The 23387-nt window shown below is 43.5% G+C and overlaps 1 protein-coding gene across 2 annotated transcripts in view; it reads left to right on the plus strand.

Moving 5' to 3' along the window:
• MARCHF1 (membrane associated ring-CH-type finger 1) overlaps nt 1-21590 on the plus strand; it is a 605757-nt gene extending 584167 nt beyond the window's left edge. The window contains exon 8 of one of the 2 annotated variants that reach the window (XM_073644432.1): nt 17699-21590. In XM_073644432.1, the coding sequence (XP_073500533.1) occupies nt 17699-17994 (296 nt within the window). In that variant the 3' untranslated portion in view covers nt 17995-21590. The remainder of the gene's footprint in view (nt 1-17698) is intronic. The other variant, XM_073644443.1, reaches the window with a different exon arrangement.
• Nucleotides 21591-23387: the final 1797 nt, after the last annotated feature.

Genomic DNA, 23387 nt, shown 5'->3' on the forward strand with positions numbered 1-23387 from the left:
GGCATACCCTGATTACAGCCAGCCCTTTATCCTCTACACCGACGCAAGTAACATCGGGCTAGGAGCCGTACTGTCCCAGATCCAGCAGGGGAAAGAACGAGTAATCGCTTACGCTAGCCGAAAACTGCGATCCACCGAAAGAAACCCTGAGAATTACAGCTCATTTAAGCTAGAGTTCCTGGCAGTGGTGTGGGCAGTCACCAAACGCTTTAAGCACTACCTCGCTTCTTCCCAGTTCACCGTGTACACGGATAACAACCCGTTGACACACCTGGACACGGCAAGACTCGGTGCCCTAGAGCAGAGATGGATGGCCCGTCTGTCCAACTACGAGTTCACAATCAAATACCGGGCAGGACGCTCCAATACCAACGCGGACGCCCTGTCCAGGATGCCAAACCTACCGGACGTAGGAGAAGATCCAGAGGGACTGGAAGAAGTCGAACTCCCCGCGTTCCACCGTCATGGGACTATCCAGTATTCCCATCGGGTAAGGAGTAAGCAAGCCGCTACGTTTAACCCCTTGCCTCACTACAACTGGGAGGAAACGCAAGACAGTGACCCTGCCGTCCGGCTGGTGAAGGAGATGCTGACTCGGCCAGAGGCTCGCCTTGACCCAGACGCTCCGGAGGAAGCCAAGCAACTGTGGGCTGAGAAGAGTCGACTGTTCCTTTACAAGGGGAAGTTGTGCCGCAGAATGGTTAACTCCCGGACGCATGAACTAATCTGGCAAGTAGTGGTGCCACGGAGAGACGCAGCCATGGTGATGGAAGCATACCACGATGGGGCTGGACACTTCGGATGGAAGAAGCTGGAGTTCCTGCTGCGTGGGCGGTTCCACTGGGTAGGCATGAGGGGAACCATCGAGAGGTGGTGCAGAGACTGTGGCCCGTGCAACCTAAGAAGGAAGGACCGTGCCAGCCAGAAGACTCCCCTGCAGTCCATCGTCACCCGGCAGCCGTTGGAACTGGTAGCCTTGGATCATGTAAAACTGACCCCAAGCAGAAGTGGCTACGTCTACGCGTTAACCATTGTGGATCATTACTCCCGGTTCTTGGTTGTCGTCCCCGTTAAGGACTTAACGGCTCAAACAGCAGCTAGAGCCTTCCAGCAGCACTTCTGCCGCCCACACGGGTACCCGGACCAAGTGCTGACGGACCAGGGACCTGCCTTTGAAGCGGAGGTCTTCCAGGAATTCTGCAATCTGTATGGCTGCCGGAAGATAAGGACGACACCCTATCATCCGCAAACTAATGGACTTTGTGAGAAAATGAACCAGGTGGTAATGGATCTCCTGAAAACGTTGCCCCTGGAAGAACGCAGTCTGTGGCCTGAGAAGCTGCCCGATCTGGTGGACCTATACAACCACATCCCGGTAGGTTCCACCAACTGTACCCCGGCTTACCTAATGAGGGCGAGACCTGGTAAGTTACCTGTTGACCTGGAAATGGGAGTCCTGACACCCGAGGACTAGTGTTGAGCCACCCCCGTAGTGTTCGGGTTCAGTTCGGTTCGTCGAACACCGGGATGTTCGAGGAACTGTTCGTCGAACTGTTCGTCGAACACCTTAGAACACCGTCGAACACCGTTAAAACCAATGGCAGGCAAACAAAAACACATAGAAACACATAGAAAACACCTGCAAAGGTGTACAAAAGCTGACAAACTGCTCAGAAGACACTCTCTTTAAAAAAGCCGGCCGGCAAATTCAGCAGCGGCATACACCGGTACCCGACAATTTAGACAAGAAGGAATAGAGCATCACACATAGATTAGATAGATAGAAACATGTCAGTCACACATATAAGAAGCACAGTGACAGTGTTGGTTACTGCACTTGTCATTTAGTGTAAAGGATTTATTAAAAAAAATATTAGTGTTTTCATGCACCGTCTCTTTAAAAAAGCCGGCCGGCAATTCAGCATCTGTACCCGACAATTTAGAACAGAAAGAATAGAGCTTCACACATAGATTAGATAGATAGAAACATGTCAGTCACACATATAAGAAGCACAGTGACAGTGTTGCTTACTGTACTTGTCATTTAGTGTAAAGGATTTATTTAAAAAAATAATAGTGTTTTCATGCACTGTCTCTTTAAAAAAGCCGGCCGGCAATTCAGCAGCGGTACCCGACAATTTAGAACAGAAAGATAGAGCATCACACATAGATTAGATAGATAGAAACATATCAGTCACATTTATAATAAGTACAGTGACAGTGTTGGTTACTGTACTTGTCATTTAGTGTTAAAATAAAGGATTTATTAAAATAAAAATTGGCGTGGGATCCCCCATAATTTTAGTCTCTAGCGGAGGTTAAGCAGACGGCTGGGGCAGATGTTTGAAGCCTGGGAAGGGGGTAATACCCACGGAGCTTCCCAGGCTACTAATATCAGCCCCCAGCTGAATACAAAGCCTTTACTAGCTATTAAAATGGGGGACCCCCCCAAAAAAATGACGTGGGGGGGACTATTTTAATAGCTAGCAAAGGCTAGGCAGACAGCTGGGGGCTGATATTAATAGCTCAGGAAGCTCAGGAAGGGTGCCATGAATATTGGCCCCCTCCCAGGCTAGAAACACCAGCCGTCAGCCGCCCCAGAAATGGCGCATCCATAGGATGCGCCAATTCTGGCACTTAGCCTCGCTCTTCCCACTGCCCTGTAGCGGTGGCAGTGGGGTAATAGGGCTGGGGTTGATGTCAGCTTATAATGCCAGCTGACATCAAGCCCAGGTTAGTAATGGAGAGGCGTCTATAAGACACCCCCATTACTAACCCCATAGTCAAAGTTAAAAGAAAACACAAACACCCAGAATAAAGTCCTTTAATTGAAATAAAGACACAATCCTTTATTGTTCTAAATTAAACCATACTTACCGTCACGCCCATTCCAGCTGAAGCCAACGATCTCCTGCAATAAAAGAAAAATAATAAAGCAACCTCATCCTTACCTTTCCATGGTTCCCACGACAGCTTCAGCTCTGCTACATCGAGATGACAGGCTGGACCGCAGCAGAACGCTGCCATCCAGCCTGTCATCCCGCAGACACTGAGAAGCGCAGGCTTGCTTGCGCTGCTCAGCGTCTCTCTGTGACGGCATAAAGATGAGCCGAGCTCATGTCCAATGAACTCGGCTCACCTCATGCACGTCACTTACAGCGTGGGAGAATTCTCACGCTGAAGCGCTGAGTGCAGGAGAATTTTCCCACGCTGTCAGTGACGTGCAGGAGGTGAGCTGAGTTCATTGGACATGAGCTCACCTCATGCACATCACTGACAGCGTGGGAGAATTCTCCTGCACTCAGCACTTCAGCGTGAGAATTTTCCCACGCTGTCAGTGACGTGCATGAGGTGAGCCGAGTTCATTGGACATGACCTCGGCTCATCTGGATGCCGTCACAGCGAGACAGTGAGGAGCGCAAGCATGCCTGCGCTTCTCAGTGTCTGCGGGATGACTGACTGGATGGCAGCGTTCTGCTGCGGTCCAGCCAGTCATCTCGATGTAGCAGAGCTGAAGCTGTCATGGGAACCATGGAAAGGTAAGGATGAGGTTGGTTTATTATTTTTCTTTTATTGCAGGAGATCGTTGGCTTCAGCTGGAATGGGTGTGATGGTAAGTATGGTTTAATTTAGAACAATAAAGAATTGTGTCTTTATTTCAATTAAAGGACTTTATTCTGGGTGTTGAGTTTTTTTTAAATACTTTACTAGAAATTCATGGCGGTCATGTCTAATACTGGCGTGACCCCATGAATTTTGGGCTTGGGGCCAGCTGATAATACCAAGCTGGCCTTAACCCCTTTATTACCCAGTGAGCCACCGCACCAGGGCCCTGGATGAGTTGGGTACAGCGCCAGAAGATGGCGCTTCTATGAACGCGCCATTTTCCGGGGTGGCTGCGGACTGCAATTTGCAGCGGGGGTGGGCCCAGAAAGCTTGGGCCTCCCTGCGCTGCAGATTCCAGCCCCCAGCTGCCTAGTTGTACCTGGCTGGACACAAAAATAGGGCGAAGCCCCACGTATTTTTTTTTTAATTATTTCATGAAATTCATGAAATAATTAAGAAAAAAAGGCCTTCCCTATATTGTTGTGTCCGGCCAGGTACAAATAGGCAGCTGGTGGTTGGGGGCAGCCCGTTCCTGCCTGCTGTACCTGGCTGGACACAAATATAGTGCGAAGCCCCACTTCAATTTTTTTTAATTATTTCATGAAATTCATGAAATAATTAAGAAAAAAAGGCCTTCCCTATATTGTTGTGTCCGGCCAGGTACAAATAGGCAGCTGGTGGTTGGGGGCAGCCCGTTCCTGCCTGCTGTACCTGGCTGGACACAAATATAGTGCGAAGCCCCACTTCAATTTTTTTTAATTATTTCATGAAATTCATGAAATAATTAAGAAAAAAAGGCCTTCTCTATATTGTTGTGTCCGGCCAGGTACAAATAGGCAGCTGGTGGTTGGGGGCAGCCCGTTCCTGCCTGCTGTACCTGGCTGGACACAAATATAGTGCGAAGCCCCACTTCAATTTTTTTAAATTATTTCAGGAAATTCATGAAATAATTTAAAAAAAATTGACGTGGGGCTTCGCACTATATTTGTGTCCAGTCAGGTGCAGCAGGCAGGAACGGGCTGCCCCCAACCACCAGCTGCCTATTTGTACCTGGCCGGACACAACAATATAGGGAAGCCCTTTTTTTCTTAATTATTTCATGAAATAATTTAAAGAAAATTGACGTGGGGCTTCGCCCTGTTTTTGTGTCCAGCCAGGTACAACTAGGCAGCTGGGGGCTGGAATCCGCAGCGCAGGGAGGCCCAAGCTTTCTGGGCCACCCCCGCTGCAAATTGCAGTCCGCAGCCACCCCGGAAAATGGCGCGTTCATAGAAGCGCCATCTTCTGGCGCTGTACCCAACTCATCCAGGGCCCTGATGCGGTGGCTCACTGGGTAATAAAGGGGTTAGGGCCAGCTTGGCATTATCAGCTGGCCCTAAGCCCGAAATTCATGGGGTCACGCCAATATTAGACATGACCACCATGAATTTCTAGTAAAGTATTTAAAAAAAACACAACACCCAGAAAAAAGTCCTTTAATTGAAATAAACACACAATTCTTTATTGTTCTAAATTAAACCATACTTACCATCACGCCCATTCCAGCTGAAGCCAACGATCTCCTGAAACAAAAGAAAAATAATAAAGCAACATCATCCTTACCTTTCCATGGTTCCCATGACAGCTTCAGCTCTGCTACATCGAGATGACAGGCTGGACCGCAGCAGAACGCTTCCATCCAGCCTGTCATCCCGCAGACACTGAGAAGCGCAGGCTTGCTTGCGCTCCACAGTGTCTCTCTGTGAGGGCATCCAGATGAGCCGAGTTAATGTCCAATAAACTCGGCTCACCTCATGCACGTCACTGACAGCGTGGGAAAATTCTCCTGCACTCAGCGCTTCAGCGTGGGAGAATTCTCACACTGAAGCGCTGAGTGCAGGAGAATTCTCCCACGCTGTCAGTGACGTGCAGGAGGTGAGCTGAGTTCATTGGACATGAGCTCACCTTATGCACGTCACTGACAGCATGGGAAAATTCTCCTGCACTCAGCGCTTCAGCGTGGGAGAATTCTCACGCTGAAGCGCTGAGTGCAGGAGAATTCTCCCACGCTGTCAGTGACGTGCAGGAGGTGAGCTGAGTTCATTGGACATGAGCTCACCTTATGCACGTCACTGACAGCGTGGGAGAATTCTCCTGCACTCATCGCTTCAGCTGAGAATTTTCCCACGCTGTCAGTGACGTGCATGAGGTGAGCCGAGTTCATTGGACATGAACTCGGCTCATCTGGATGTCGTCACAGAGAGACGCTGAGCAGCGCAAGCAAGCCTGCGCTTCTCAGTGTCTGCGGGATGACAGGCTGGATGGCAGCGTTCTGCTGCGGTCCAGCCTGTCATCTCGATGTAGCAGAGCTGAAGCTGTCGTGGGAACCATGGAAAGGTAAGGATGAGGTTGCTTTATTATTTTTCTTTTAATGCAGGAGATCGTTGGCTTCAGCTGCAATGGGCGTGACGGTAAGTATGGTTTAATTTAGAACAATAAAGGATTGTGTCTTTATTTCAATTAAAGGACTTTATTCTGGGTGTTTGTGTTTTTTTTAACTTTGACTATGGGGTTAGTAATGGGGGTGTCTTATAGACGCCTCTCCATTACTAACCTGGGCTTGATGTCTGCTGGCGTTATAAGCTGACATCAACCCCAACCCTATTACCCCCTGCCACCGCACCAGGGCAGCGTGGAAGAGCGAGGCTAAGTGCCAGAATTGGCGCATCCTATGAATGCGCCATTTCTGGGGCGGCTGACGGCTGGTGTTTCTAGCCTGGGAGGGGGCCAATATTCATGGCTCCCTTCCTGGGCTATTAATATCAGCCCCCAGCTGTCTGCCTAGCCTTTGCTAGCTATTAAATTAGGGGGGACCCCACGTCATTTTTTTGGGGGGGTCCCCCATTTTAATAGCTAGTAAAGGCTATGTATTCAGCTGGGGGCTGATATTAGTAGCCTGGGAAGCTCCGTGGGTATTACCCCCTTCCCAGGCTTCAAACATCTGCCCCAGCCGTCTGCTTAACCTCCGCTAGAGCCTAAAATTAAGGGGAACCCCACGCCAATTTTTTTAATAATAAATCCTTTATTTTAATTCTAAATGACAAGTACAGTAACCAACACTATCACTGTACTTCATATATATGTGACTGACATGTTTCTATCTATCTAATCTATGTGTGAAGCTCTATTCTGTCTGTTATAAATTGTCGGTTACAGATGCTGAATTGCCGGCCGGCTTTTTTAAAGAGACAGTGCATGAAAACACTATTATATTTTTTAATAAATCCTTTACACTAAATGACAAGTACAGTAAGCAACACTGTCACTGTACTTCATATATATGTGACTGACATGTTTCTATCTATCTAATCTATGTGTGAAGCTCTATTCTGTCTGTTATAAATTGTCGGGTACCGCTGCTGAATTGCCGGCCGGCTTTCTTAAAGAGACGGTGCATGAAAACACTATTATTTTTTTTGATAAATCCTTTACGCTAAATGACAAGTACAGTAAGCAGCACTTTCACTGTACTTCGTATATATGTGGCTGACATGTTTATATCTATCTAATCTATGTGTGAAGCTCTATTCTTTCGGTTCTAAATTGTCGGGTACCGGTGTATGCCGCTGCTGAATTGCCGGCTTTTCATGTTTCACTGTTGGCACTGTTTCCATCGATTTGGGCAATCACTGTAATGCCACAACCACCATGGCTGTGGCATTACAGTGAGTGGCAGACAATCCCTGCATGATTGGTGCTCTAAATAGCACCAGACATGCAGGACACGCTTTTGGTGCACGAACAGTTATCGAACATAACCTCGAACAGCCGAATTTTTTGCAAATCGTTCGGGTTCGTCGAACAACTCGAACACCGCCCAAAACAGCTCGAATTTGAGATTGGCGAACAGTTCTAGTCGAACACCGCTCATCTCTACCGAGGACACTTCACCAGAGACAGACTGGGACACAGAGAGGCAGCAGCAGTACCGGAAAGTACAGGAGAGCGTGGAGCGAAGTCTCTGTCAGGCTAGGGAAAGACAAGAGAAAACTTACAACCAGTATGCTCCCGCTGTTCCCCTGGTACCCGGAGAGCAGGTCTTGAAGAGGAAAAGACGGCTCCACAAGTTGGACGACCAGTGGGAGAAGGACCCGTACACCGTACTGCCCTCAAGCCACGAGAACCCAAAAGTCTGTACCATCAGTAAAGACGGAGGGGAGACAATAGCCATTGTATCCCGGGATCACCTGAAGAAGTGTCCTGAACAGCTATGGAACCCTGAAGAGGAACAAGAAGACCATCGACCCGTAGAGGAAAGGGAAGATATGGTTAGTACTGTGCTCGGAGACTTCCCTCGGTCCTGGACTCAAGTCAATGGTGCAGTTGTGGTACCCGTCCTCACGTTCCTCCAACCAGCATCCCAAGTGCCTACGGAGCAACAGGTAGAGCTGGAAGAGCAGCCGGTCCAGGAGGCAGAAGACTCCACACAAGCAGAACAGGAGGATCAACCCTCTGCTTATAGTGAGCCTGCCGTACCCCTAGTGAGCCAAAGAGCCGGTAGACAGCTGCCCAGTTTACCCTTGACAGCTCCTACACCCTGTAGTTCAGGGCTAGACAGTCAGCTCCGTAGGTCCACTAGGGCCACTAGAGGCCAGTTACCCGCACGTTGGAGGATTTGAAGTGTATAAATTGTTTTATTTGTGGTTACCTGTTTTTCTTGTTGCTTGTGTATAATTATGTGTTTCTAGTTATTTATAGGAGTCCTTGGTGGATTTACCGGGAATCCTTGTACATGGTTGGAGCGTAACCTAGGAATGGACTAAAGACTGTTAAGGACTCGGGGCAGGACAGACCCCTACCTGGTTACGTCTCCCTGTTTTGGTGAAATGGACACCTTGCTTTTCTTCAAAAACTGCACCCGGTTGCGGACATGCCGTGACCATCTTTATATGTTTTTCTTATTGTACTATTATTGTTTATACCTTGTTATGTTTAAAAATATGTTTAGTCCCGGAGTACTAAATTTCACTAGGGGGGAATGTGGCACCCCAGGGGTCTGGTTTCCACAGTAACAGCAATGTTATGTCTGAGAGCAGGTGGGAGGTCTCTTGGTCAGGAATCCTATGCATGCCACACCTCTTGCCCAGTCCTGGGAGGGGAAGGACTTCCCCTATATAAACCTGGGGCTGAGGCAGGGTTAGTGAGTAGAGAAGAAGTAGAGACAGAGAAGAGAAGCAGATATAGGAAAAGAACATCAGGAGCTCTGTGGGAGCAGTGCTATAAGGAGTCAGGGGCTGGCAGCTGCAGAGCTCGCCCTGACTGAGAAGCTATCACCGGACCCGGAGTCCGAGGCTGTGGGGACTAATCTTTACCCAGCAGCAGAAACCGCCCGGCAGGGGATTTCAGGTCCTCTGGCCAAGGAACCCGAAGGCACGGTCACACGCGTGGGACCAGCACCGCCGTCGTGGAGTGGACGCCACTAGAAGGCCCCGAGTCACCGGCCATACGGGTGAGCACCACACGGTACACTCAGGGACGTGGGCTACTTATACCCGCCTCTAGCAAGGTAGCCAGAAGAGTACAGTCAGTTTGGGAGGCCTACAACTCCGCCTGGCCAGGGGAGATCCCATCTGCTCAAGGACTGACCAGGCCCCGATCGCTAGCCAGTACTCCGGGAGGGTCTATCTTTATCACCAGTAAAGACCCTGAATTACACCACATCGTCTCTGAGTGATTCCTGCTACCCCATCATCCACGTCGGCTGCCCTGAGGCCATACCCCTCCCGTTGGGGGTGATACTATCACGCTGCACAATCCTACCACCGGCCTCAGCGGTCTGCCCTGCAGCGGCAGCTCCTTCGCTGCATTCAACGGGTGGCGTAGTCGTCCAACATCTACCGCTAATACAGCGCCACTTAGTCTGACTCCCTGGGCACGGACCGGGTCACCGCCACGAGACTACAACCCTCAACAGATCCGGCTCCGGGTAAGCTCCCGCGTGCGCAACGCTGCGCGACACAGGCCCAGGGGTGCGTCAAGAACATTCTTCCAAAACGTTTTAGGCTTTCTCAGGTAAGTTTTGGCAAACTCCAGCCTAGCTTTTTTATGTCTCAGGGTAAGAAGTGGGGTCTTCCTGGGTATCCTACCATACAGTCCCTTTTCATTCAGATGCCGACGGATAGTACGGGTTGACACTGTTGTACCCTCGGACTGCAGGGCAGCTTGAACTTGCTTGGATGTTAGTCGAGGTTCTTTATCCACCATCCGCACAATCTTGCGTTGAAATCTCTTGTCAATTTTTCTTTTCCGTCCACATCTAGGGAGGTTAGAAACAGTGCCATGGGCTTTAAACTTCTTGATGACACTGCGCACGGAAGACACAGGGACATTCAGGTCTTTGGAGATGGACTTGTAGCCTTGAGATTGCTCATACTTTCTCACAATTTGGTTTCTCAAGTCCTCAGACAGTTCTTTTGGTCTTCTTTCTTTTCTCCATGCTCAATACACACAAGGACACAGGACAGAGGTTGAGTCAACTTTAATCCATGTTAACTGGCTGCAAGTGTGATTTAGTTATTGCCAACACCTGTTACGTGCCACAGGTAAGTTACAGGTGCTGTTAATTACACGAATTAGAGAAGCATCACATGATTTTTCAAACAGTGCCAATACTTTTGTCCACCCCCTTTTTCAGGTTTGGTGTGGAATTATATCCAATTTGGCTTTAGGACAATTCTTTTTGTGTTTTTTCATTGAAGACAAATTAAATGAAGATAATAATACCAAAGAATTTGTGATTGCAATCATTTTCAGGAAGAAACTGAGTATTATCTGACACAATTGCAGGTGTGCCAATACTTTTGGCCACCACTGTATATAGGATGTCGAAATTAGGAATCTGACAAAATTCGAAATCGCTAAATTATGCTGATTTTACTGGGAAATTTGATTTGCAGCAAAATTATTGTCCACAAATTGAATGCTCCCCAATTGGCTCTGGGGTCTCTCCAGACCCAAGGGCATAATAAATACAGTATATCACGTAGAAATAAAAAAGAAAACTTATACTCACTTTACCGCTCACCAGTCCCGGATACCCCACTGCCTTTGGTGCCCATTGACTGTGATCCAGTCCTCTGGCTGCGACCAGCCCTCAGAGGTTACAGAGCATCGTAACATCACAGTGCACATCGTTACGTCACTAAGATACGATACATTGTGACCTCAGAGACCCGGTTGTGGCAGAAAGTCCTGTTCTAGAGTGAAAATATTGGTGCGTCTGCCAAAAAAAAAGGCCCTAAATACCAGACAACATGCAGCAGGCACTGGAGGCAGCGAGGGACACGTGAGTGGTGAGGTATAAGTTAGGCTTTGGGTTTTTTTTTAACCTTTTGCTGGCCCTCTATAGTTTGGCAAAATAGTGGCCACAGCCAGCTGCAATTTTGTTGAATTCATATGGAGCAAATTACAAAAAATCAGTTTTCTGGAGAGCACAGATTTATTTCAAATTTGAATGGGTTTAAATTCCAATCTAATAAATGTGTCAATCTCTAATAAGAAGGAATATATGGTATTGATATTTGGCATTGTATGACAATATTTTATAGAGTGTAGGGATTCACCCTCTCAGGTAGGCATTAGGTAACTTTCATATAGGCTATACGGTTTGGTCTAAAGAGATGCAGTTTTATTGCTCTCTTAAAGTTCAAAGGATTCAAAACCAAAAACAGTCTCTTTTGGGCACAAAGTTATCACAGCAAATAAACCGTTCATTTAGCAGGTCACATATATCAGTGCAGGCTCACCTGAACAGATTACAGTCCTTTCTCCCAGAGCAAACTTCATACACATAAGAGGCAAGGTCCCTCCAGTCGAGGTATCCCCTTCAGAACGAGCACCAGCAGCTTCCAGTCTCAAACAGAAGTGTTCAACTCCAGGCACAGTTCACACTGAATAAGATGTGGCTTCACATGGTTCTCTACAGCTCCAACACAAAAACTGCTCAGTTTTCCAACTTTATTGAGTACAAAGTATTCGCTATTAGTATCAGTATGGATTATCAAGGGAATAAGCGGTGTTATTCTGTTGGCCAGTAAGTTGGAGAATAACTTAATATCAATATTTAATAAAGATATTGTAAGGAAATTGAAAATCACACATGGGTCTTTCCCAGGTTTTGGGATTACAGTAATATGAGCTTCAAGAGACTGTGGGGTGAAGGGAGAGGATTCAGGGACTGAGTTGAATACTAGTGAGAAATGGAGTAAGTTGCTCCCTGAAAGATTTATAAAACATTGGTGAGAAGCAGTCTGGGCCAGGACTCTTACCCGTCGGTGTATTTTTAATAGCAATGTCGTCTCTGCCTCTGAAAATTGATTTACTAGTTGTACAATAGAATCTGCATCAATATATGGAAGAGCTGTATCGGCAATATAACTATCAATGTGGTTTAGTAATATCAGAGGGTCTAGATCTGAGAATTTCCCTTGAATGTTGTAGAGCTTAGAATAATATTGTCAAGGATATTACAAATATCACAGCCCGGGAAGGTCAAGCAGAACCACCCTCTGCGATCTTTGTGTCCAACAGCTCTCTGCTGCCCCCTATCATCTGGACTATTACACGACTGGCCAACGAATAACTGAGGAGGCCACAGGCTGTTTGCACTAACAGGCCGGTTATTGCAAAATTAACAGTGAGCATATGATCTATACTCCTCCGGATTCCAAATCATGGAATATGTGTACAGTCATGGCCAAAAGTTTTGAGAATGACACCAAAATTATATTTTCCCATGATCTGGTGGCCTCTGGTTTTTATTAGTGTTTGTCTGATGTTTATATCACATACAGAAATATAATTGCAATCATATTATGAGTACCAATAGGTTATATTGACAGTTAGAATGAGTTAATGCAGCAATTCAATATTTGCAGTGTTGCCCCTTCGTCTTCAAGACCTCTGTAATTCTCCCTGGCATGCTCTCAATCAACTTTTGGACCAAATCCTGACTGATAGCAGTCCATTCTTGCATAATCAATGCTTGCATTTTGCCAGAATTTGTTGGTTTTTGTTTGTCCACCCGTCTCTTGATGATTGACCACAAGTTCTCAATGGGATTAAGATCTGGGGAGTTTCCAGGCCATGGACCCAAAATCTCTATGTTTTGTTCCATGAGCCATTTAGTTATCACCTTTGCTTTATGGCAAGGCGCTCCATCATGCTGGAAAAGGCATTGTTGGGCGCCAAACTGCTCTTGGACGGTTGGGAGAAGTTGCTCTTGGAGGACATTCTGGTACCATTCTTTATTCATGGCTGTGTTTTTAGGCAAGACTGTGAGTGAGCCGATTCCCTTGGCTGAGAAGCAGCCCCACACATGAATGGTTTCAGGATGCTTTACAGTTGGCATGAGACAAGACTGGTGGTAGCGCTCACCTCTTCTTCTCCGAATAAGCTGTTTTCCAGATGTCCCAAACAATCGAAAAGGGGATTCATCAGAGAAAATGACTTTGCCCCAGTCCTCAGCAGTCCACTCCCTGTACCTTTCGCAGAATATCAGTCGGTCCCTGATGTTTTTTCTGGAGAGAAGTGGCTTCTTTGCTGCCCTCCTTGAAACCAGCCCTTGCTCAAAGAGTCTCCGCCTCACAGTGCGTGCAGAAGCACTCACACCAGCCTGCTGCCATTCCTGAGCAAGCTCGGCACTGCTGGTAGTCCGATCCCGCAGCTGAAACAGTTTTAAGATACGGTCCTGGCGCTTGCTGGTCTTTCTTGGGCACCCTGGAGCCTTTTTGACAACAATGGAAGCTCTCTCCTTGAAGTTCTTGATGATGCGATAGATTGTTGACTGAGGTGCAATCTTTGTAGCTGCGATACTCTTCCCTGTTAGGCCATTTTTGTGCAGTGCAATGATGGCTGCACGTTTTTCTTTAGAGATAACCATGGTTAACTGAAGAGAAACAATGATACCAAGAACCAGCCTCCTTTTAAAGTGTCCAGTGATGTCATTCTTACTTAATCATGACTGATTGATCACCAGCCCTGTCCTCATCAACACCCTCACCTGTGTTAATGGATCAATCACTAAAACGATGTTAGCTGCTCCTTTTAAGGCAGGACTGCAATGATGTTGAAATGTGTTTTGGGGGTTAAAGTTCATTTTCTGGGCAAATATTGACTTTGCAAGTACAGTAATTGCTGATAAGCTGATCACTCTGACATTCAGGAGTATATGCAAATTGCCATTACAAAAAATGAAGCAGTAAACTTTGGAAAAATTACTATTTGTCTCATTCTCAATACTTTTGGCCATGGCTGTATATACCCCCGTACGATCACTGCTAACTCCACAATAACCCCAGATTACTCGCTGCCACCAACAATCTTTTATACAGGGCAATTGGACGCCTGATAGGTAGCGTATGGCTTCAAGGAGCAGTTACAAAACAAAAGGAACAGAACTATTACATTTTATATTTAATCCAAAGGGAGGCAGTGTTTATGAGTTTTACCAGTGGCATAATTGCGTTCAGCCAATACAAAAAATCAAAGTAAAGAAACTTGACTCAAGGGGAATAAATAATAGGGAAAGAGAGAAAGAAGAAAAAAAGAAGGGGGGGAGGGGAGGAGAGGAGAAGAGTGAGGGTAGGATTGAGGAGAGTGTGTAAAAAAAGAAGAGGGAGTGGATATAGGAGTATGAGGGAGAGAACAGAAATCATGTAGAGAACAAATAGGAAGAGGATAGAATATCAGAACTCACTACAGTTATGTGAACCCAATAGAACAATTAGATTTAGTGAAATGAAGTAAAGCAATACTATACCACAGCCAGCGGGGTATAGTGCCCCTTGGTGGGTAACTGACTTTCCACAGAGATAGCCTCCCCCTGAGTCAAATCAACACCACCCTATAAGCTACTGTATGAGAAGGCATGTATAACAGAAAACAACAACCATAGAATACCATTTTACTGTAGTTAACTAGTGTCTACTTAGCTTATAATAAACCATCAAATGTCAACCTTATGAAATCTTTTAAATAAAACTGTGTCATAGTGACTGAGAGGATGCAATGATTTAGTGGTAAAAACTGTCAGCAAAACAGAGAAAATACACTAATGAAACCTCTTGTAACTATGGTCAAGAAGCACAACCCTCTGACCTCCTGCAAATAAACCCACAGATATTGTAAACATTCTCAATCAGGAGGAGCTGGGAACTATTGGTTGTATTGGCTTTTGCACGAACTCTGTCTTGATGTCCTCTGGGGTTACTTTGTCTTTGTGGTAGGAGTAAAGGTGGGTCTCATCTCCATGAAACCCCATAAATAGAGAAGGCCATTCTGAGATCGTGACCAGGGAGAATGTGAAGAGCTGCTGTGAAGGCAGGGATAGCTCTTGGGTGGCTCAGCACATGTACTTTTCCCACTTGACGAACCCTTAAGAGAAAAGAGAAGCCCCATGTATAGGGAATATTGTGTGAACTCAATGTTTCCAGGTGGGTTTCAGAGCATTCCTTTTTTGTAAGGTCTACCTAGAAAGATCTGGAAGTATTTCTACTGTTTTACCTTGGTGCTGGATAATGCCCGCTGAACGTGACTTTGACATTATGGCATCTTTTTGCTGGAATCTGTGCACTCGGCTAATCACATCTCTAGGGTGATTAGGATCCAGAGGTTTGGGTCCCAATGTTCTATGGGTATGGTCTGCCTCCAGGGGGGGATTCAAGAGGAGCATTTAGAATGGAGTTGAAGACGTAACAGAGTTCTTTGTTTAACTCTGTTCTTATGTTATACCGTCTGCCTCTGTTTTCTGCAAAATCCAATAGATCTGCAAGGTATTGTATTGAAATGACTGTAATGATAGTTCAGTGTTTTGAACTTCTATTTTGGCAGATATTGAAGATGTTGAGGCTTCTACTTCTGTGACCCTCTTACTCCATTGTTGTACCTCATCTCTCAGGGTTGACAACTTGGCCCTGTAAGAATTCTCAAGCCATGAGACATAGTATTCCATATTTTCGCTTGTAGAATAGTTTGGATTCGAGCACTTAAGTCCCCAAGATCCATCATTAATGGACCAATGCTATTTGTCTGCTTTTGGCATTCTTCTCTTGATGGTATAAAGATAGTCAGAGGAGACATTATCATTTTATGAAAGCAGAAGAAGAGAAGTAATGCCAGAGGACAAACCAGCCTGAGAAGTTCCATTCCCAGCCCTTACAGATGCTATTGAGGTTATTAATTATGTGCTGTTAACCTTGGAGCCTTGATGGAGTACATAAGAAGGTTTAACTGAACCCTAGTTCCAGTGATTGCGCCTCCGGAACCTCCAGTTCTGGTGTCAGTACATATGACTGACTGTGTGATCGGTTATTCACCCTCTGTTCCAGCGCTACTGTTATGGTGCCATCTTGCCTCAGCAGCATGGGGAGTGACGCATCAATCAATGAGGCAGATAGACTCATGACGCTGTCCCATGCACTACCCTCCATCTGAACGTCAGCTCGGTGGACAACCCGGGTCCCAAATTCGCCCCACCGCCTGCCGTCAATCCATCCAGAAAAGGGGGTCATCTGCTATGTCCACTGATGGCAGCAAAAGGCAAGATGGGGAAAGTCCGGTTAGAAAGTATTCAATACCTTGTGGAGGCAATCCTGGAGTAGTGGGGATGGTATTCTGAGTTCCTCTTCTCTTCGTAACACCCATTTGCATATTCTGCATTGTAGCTTGAGATGGTAGAATAGGAATTTCTCCATCACAGGATGGGAGAGAGGTGAACACGCATCTCTACTCCTCCATTGCCAGGCCACTCCCCCCGCTAAATGCTGATTTTATCCATGAATTGAGTGTGAAAGATCAATCCAGGAGGTGAAATAAGTAGATTTTTCTGATATCTGCACTATTTCTTTGTTAAATTCAAATTTAAAAGACAGCTAGTCTTTGAGAATATTCAAAGGAATCTGTCAGCAGGATGTCTATATTTTATGCCGTACCCTTGATGTGTATCTGATGCTGATGGAAAAATTATTCTGAATACATTGTATATTTCTTGCTAAACTCTATTGTTTTCTCATTGAAAAATAGCTCCAGGGAGTATGGCAGCCGCTCCTCCTACTTATGCAGAGCAGAAGCAGCGTGTTAATTGAAAATAAAAAAAATACTCTAACTGCATTTATGTAATATTATAATTATACTATAAGAATAATGTTTAATAAATCGTGTAAAATAATCTTACATTCCATGTATGACATATAAGTCTATGTATCTTGACTGATCAGAAATTGATATTTAATTAATGAAAATACAGGTGCTTTTGTGTTTAACACGGTTAATTTTTCACTACTTCTAAACAGACAGATGAATTATCCCCTTTTTTTAGGACAGAACATTATTGGGATAAATTAAATATCAAAAATCTGACATAGGTATCAAAGGGCAGTTTAAAAAAATATGCAGTACTCAGCCTATCATCTACACCAGCAACTTATCAGGATGAGTCAGAATACATTTAAATGAAATCCCCGTTAATTAGAAGGAGTCGTTGACAGTAAGGTGATCACAGGATATTCCACTGCTGGTGGATACGATAAGATGAAATCCCTACCATAGCAGAAAAAATATAGCATATTACATAAGTGTAATTCTAAGATGTGCGAGAAACTCTTTGTAGCAGCTCTTTGCTATGAGTAGTATATGAAGGCGCTAAATAAGGACCCTCCCTATCAAAATATAATAACTTAATAGCTTTGGTATCTACAAGATAACTTCCTGGAGTAAAGGGAATTTACTACTTTTTGACAACTCGAAATCACAGCGTTTTTTGCTTCTGTGATCTCAGGACATCAAAAAGAAGGAATTTCCCTTTACAAACAGACAACCGCCATTCATTGCTTAGGTAAGATAAAATATTAAGCTTAATTTAGCTATATCTCCAAGGATTACAGTAAGTCTCTTTCTATTCTGTCCTATACTGAACTGAATGTTGTGCATATGCTAAATGTTTTTTTAAGTAAATCAATGGAGATATGCTGTTTCTGTTCTTTGAAAAGCTAAATTGATTTCTATTAATTATATTTAAAAATAAAGTATTATTTTATATCCCTTTTTACGTTCATAGGTGTCCTGGAATGGCCATTTTGGACAAAATTAGTTGTGGTTGCTATTGGATTTACAGGCGGCTTAGTTTTTATGTATGTTCAGTGTAAAGTCTACATACAGCTGTGGAGAAGACTGAAGGCTTACAACAGAGTGATTTTTGTTCAGAACTGTCCTGACACCACGAAGAAGTTGGAAACTAAGAACTATCCAAGTAATCAGAACACTGAACTCAAGAATTCTGTATGTGTTCCAGTTTCACAGACATCTACTAATCTCCAGTCATGCTCAAACGCAAGTGGACTCATGTCTGTTTGATGAGCATGGTGAAATTTTTCAATGTATTCGTAAATTTCCAAAGGTCATACTGAAAATGTTTCTGATTCACTGCAAAGATGCGGCTGGGAGCTAGTAATACTCTTCCTCATGGAGTGCAGCCGTCACACCCAATTTGGAGATTACGGTTTCCACAATGTTACAAATGTCATAGTATTATGAAGCGCACAAGCAGTGAGAAACTATAACAGCAAAGTCCACAATTTTGTAAGTCAGCAAACTGAAATAGCTGACTTTATTTGTTTTAGTTTGTTAGGGAAAACTTTTTTTTCCAGTTGTTGTATTTGTTACTGTGTGAGTGACTTGAATGTTTTTTATTGAAAAACACATTTTACAGAACACATGTACAGCACATTCTACAAATCTTCCCCTACAGCTCTATGTGTTGTCTACACAATGTTCTGAATAGATATTAAAGGTTTTAGTCGTCCAGAACTAATTTAAAAAAATGCACTTAAAATTTGTACAAGGTTATGATACATTATTAAAGGTTTGGATTTAGAAATTGTGGCAAATGAAATGAACCATAATATTTGTCTCACTTGTGGAATTTTGAACCAGTTTAGTGCCATAGTTGCCAAATGACACTAATTTCCAAAGTTACAGGTGACAGGCTTCACCAAGTCTACCACAGCAAGACTCGTTTCGTGAGGGGCTCTCTGCTGCTGCTCATAGAGCGCGGTGTTGTAATCATTACAAATAGTCCAAAAAGTTTAATTTCTGCAATATCATATGACATTTTCTCATAGAAAAACTACAGCCAGAAAGATTATATGCACATCACAGATACAATTTTTAAAGTCTTGATACTTAAAAATCTTGATTGAAAGAAAAAGTTTGGCCATGCAGCCTAAATTAAAACAATTTCGTGGTTACAAACTAGTTTGCTCATTCAGTCATATGTTTGCACTTTCTATTTGCTTATACTTTAGTTACATATTAATATATTATTTTTTCTGTTGTAAATAACAAATAATATAAATGTAACTGTGATCAAAACGGATAACTGCAGTATCATATATTTTAATTTCTGCAGAATAGCCACCCATTGCCTTGATAACAGCTTAATGCATCCTGGCCATTTCTTCAACAAACTATTTTGAGGTACCCAGTAGGGATGCTCTTTTGATAGTCTTCAAAGTGTTTCTATATATTCTAATCATATACTGACTGATTTTCCTTGAATCTCCAGTCTCTGGGATTAAATCAGGGGTCTGTCACCCTCCTTTTTTGTCAAGTAGATCCTGTTGAAATATAAAAGATGTTCCAACTAAAGCCCCTCAGACATGGTAGACCAAAGTCAACTAAACCTGCTAATATTGATGAGTTTGACCAATAATTAAATGTGGATTTGAGCCCTGGACAAATTATTGTCGGGGAAAATATTGAACCACAATGTCCAATTTCAAACTGCCCATCATATTGTCACCCAAAGATAAGCTGCTATCAGACGTGACATATCATAGAGAGAACATGAGTGTTCCGCCGAACTAGCACTTCTGTGGAGGTGGGAGCTGTCTAAATAATTATCTGAACCATCATTTGGTCCACAGCCATTTATTGTTTATGGCAAGCTTAAGTGCAAAGCAGATAAAGTGCTGTGTGATGCAGAATGTTGCCATAGCCAACCAACTACGTGATGAGAAAAGCACCAACACGTCATCTCTTTTTGCACAATGTTGGCAATCAGACTAACCTGAAGTCATCACTTTATCAAACCTGGACTCATGAAACCAAAGGATATATTTCTACTGGTCTGGTGTCCACTGTTAAAAGACTTATCAGGCCTTAAAAAGTCCTGTGTGGCATTCTAGAGTGTTATAAAAGTGAGCAAACCCTTTTAGCACAGTTGCTCATTTAATTTATATTCGAGCAGCAGTTTTTCTAATGGAATGACCACAACTGTTGTTCATTTGAATAACATCTTTATATTTTTACATATATGTTTCTGGAGAACCAACAAATCTCTTCTTATTAGTCTTCTGCATTACATTTCTTGAAACAATTCAGCTAAATAGGCCTGATTCACATTGTCTGCCTTGAACAGTTGATGTCGAGATCTGCTGCCTGAACTCACTGAAGCATTCAACTGGGTGCTAATCTGAACTTATTATTAGCTTATATTTTCCAAGGCTAATAAATTATATATACTTGTCCTGTGCAGTAAAAGTTACTCTTGCTCTGCCTTTTCTTTGGTGATCCTCATTAGAACTTTTTTCCTCATATGCAAATATCAACTTCAGAGAGAAAAAGAACTAGAACTCTAGTGCCACCTATTGGGAGTTGAATACCAAAAGTCAATATTGACCTATTAATGAGCCTTGCCTCATGACTTAGGATAAAAAGTCAAGCTAGACACTCACTCCATTTGCTGACATGTGCTTAAGGGTGTTTTCCCCTCATCAGGGCAAAGTCGGAGGACTGATTTGGCTAAGTGAGAGATGGGGTCTAAGGGGGAACGTTTCTCTTTGTGGAGACTGCCAAGCCAACATAATTAGACTTGTAGGCAATTCAATGCTCTTTTGAAGAGGATATTTGCAAATTTAAATTCCCAGCGGAACATTGCATGGCCTATAAGTCTCCTTACGCTGGTTTGGTACTCTCCAGAAGGACAAACGTTTCTGCTTAGACAACTTGTTTCCTCATAGCATCTAATGGTTTTTGTAATTGCACTTAAAAACTTCCAAGTTCTTGTTCCATATTGGCTGACCTACATTTCTAAACAGTGTCGGACTGGGGTGTCTGGGTCCCACAGTAGGAATTGATCCTCGGGGCCCACCCTACAGTTATATGCAAATACCTGTTAGCTGTTATCCCTGTTATAGTGGAGCGTCGACTGTAAATCACAGGCGGGTCCTGCACATCTACTGTATGCCACTATAACTGGGATGTACAATTACGGTAGTTTTGGTAATGATGGCTTATCTTTAGTCTTATGTAAGCTATGCTGTTTTAGTCCTAATGTGGACTGCTCCCAACAGAAAACCCAAAAAGGGCTTTGTAAGGTATGCCCTACCTTTTAGAAACATATAGGCATTGCACCTCATAAAATAGCTTTAAAATGCACACATTTTCAAAATGACACGGGTGCATTGAAAAGAAAAAAACATTTTACTTACAAAATGTGCAATTTATTGCTACATCAATAAGAATAAATGACAACATTTTAATTTTAAGAAAACAATATCCATTAACCTTTAGATCAATATGTCACTAAATGGATAAAACAAACATTCAGTCTGCTGTCCAAACTTTTTACTGCATCTGAACATACGAACTATACTATATATTATATATAAAATTCAAGATCACTTATTATAGCTACTGATTTAATGTGTTAAATTAAAATTCCTGGAAAGTATTAACATTTTGTCAACTATGTATTTCTAGATGGCTGAAAGTTAATGCAACATTTTTCCACTTAGAAAAGCAGGGATGGTGAATGTTTTGCACACAATATTTTCATGGTTTATTGCATTTTGAATAAAACCAAAGCTGTCTAAGCACTGAATTTATATGACTCAAATTTTTCTATTACATAGGAAAGTACATCTGTGCCAAAGGTTCTATTTTAATATTTCCCCAGCTTTTTAATTTATTATCTTTGCAGGACTTTCAGTTACTTTAATATAGTGTCTATATTAAAATATCTTTGAACTTTGCCATAGTAGGGATGAATCACAGAGACATTAATTTGATTTATTGAGTCTTTCTTTGCTGAAGTCAAAATACACAGCATTGAAATTGAAACACCAAAAAGGTAAGTTGTGGAATTATTGAAATCACAGAATCAACTGACATGTTAATATGCACATGAAAAAAATAGAAACAGAATTTTATAAACATCTCAATTTATTCAGTATCAAGTATAAGCTCCATTTACAGAAATACAGGCACTTATATGCCTTGTTATGTTACCAGTGAAGTTATTAATGTTATCTGAGGAATGTTCTGTCACACTGGATGCGCAATGTTCAATGACATCCCACATGTGCTCAATGGGAGACAAATTCGGAGATGCTGTGGGTCATGGAAGTATATTTAGGCCACACAGTCTGCTCACAGTAGAATGAACATTATGTGTCTTGGCATTGGCATGTTGAAAAAAGGCTCCTAGGACAATTTAGAGAACTGGCTCTGCCAAGGGTTCCTTGACCAAATCAATGTAACGGTGGGCTGTTAGTGAACCTGGAAAAAAGAATAGAGAAGTCTGTATACCATACATTATGCAACCCGAGACCATAATCACAGAAGTAGGACCAGTGCGACATTCCTTCATGACATTCCCTAATGGTGTTGCCCATGTGGTCTCCATACCAATCTATGTCTATCATTGCATCCAAAACAAAAGCAGGACTCATTGCTGATAAGGAAATATCTATTTTGCTCTCTTGCTCAGAACCATAATAGCCTTTTAGAGCTATGGCGTGAGGTCATTGGAACAATTGCAGCAGAACATCTGGTTCATAGCCCAATGTTATGAAAACATCATCTGATGGCTTGTGTAGACATTGTTAAACATTTATCATGGTATGTGATGTCCAAGCTTACTAGTATTACAGAACGAATCAATAGTGGAAGTTGAAGGTACAGTCATTTCTCTGAAGTGTCCCAGGAGCCATTTTTCAGCACAATAACACCAGGCCACATGTTGCTCATGCTACTGTGATCAGCCTAAAAGGCCTATACATGCTGCCAGGGCCTGAATCTGAGGACTTGGCTCTCATCAAGCATATCTGCAAAGTCATTGCTTGGCAATTGCAAAAGGATTTGGCAGTAGTAGACTTTGATGATTATTTCACTTACAAAGAGAGATTTTATCTCACATATTGTACAGCTTGTTTCCAATAAGATCGACTACCAGTATGGCAGCTTGGCTGAGTATGCATAGTAGCTGCTTAGCTGCTCCCAGGCTAAGGAATTAACTCCTGAAGAACCAGCCACCTCTCTCATGGCCTTTAATTTCTATAAATCAGTTAGCTGCTCACCTCCACAACCCCTTCTCTCTGCCAGCAACTGACCTGTTATCAGTCCTGCAAAATCACAATCCCCTGCCCGCCACCATTGGCATTTTCCAGAGTAGTTCTAGTCATTGCTTACATGAGCCATGCATTTGTTCAAAAGCAATGTAGTCTCTATGCATAAATATAGTTATAAAAGACTTCAGAACAAGCAGTTGACAGGCTATTAACGTGTCACAGTAGCTTAAGCTCATCTTTAGGAAGAAGCTACTTAATCAGAACTGTCACTCATGGGGGAGTGCCCAAGTTAGTAAAAAACTGAAGAGATGTGGGCTGCTCAAGACACAGGTTGAGAATAACTCTTTAAAGCTGTACTTCAGGGAGATAAAAAATATCCTAATGGCCATGCCTTCA

Source organism: Phyllobates terribilis, unplaced genomic scaffold (genome assembly GCF_046119375.1).
Source record: "Phyllobates terribilis strain yellow unplaced genomic scaffold, ASM4611937v1 Scaffold_1__5_contigs__length_1240528914, whole genome shotgun sequence".
Classification (NCBI taxonomy): Eukaryota; Metazoa; Chordata; class Amphibia; order Anura; family Dendrobatidae; genus Phyllobates; species Phyllobates terribilis.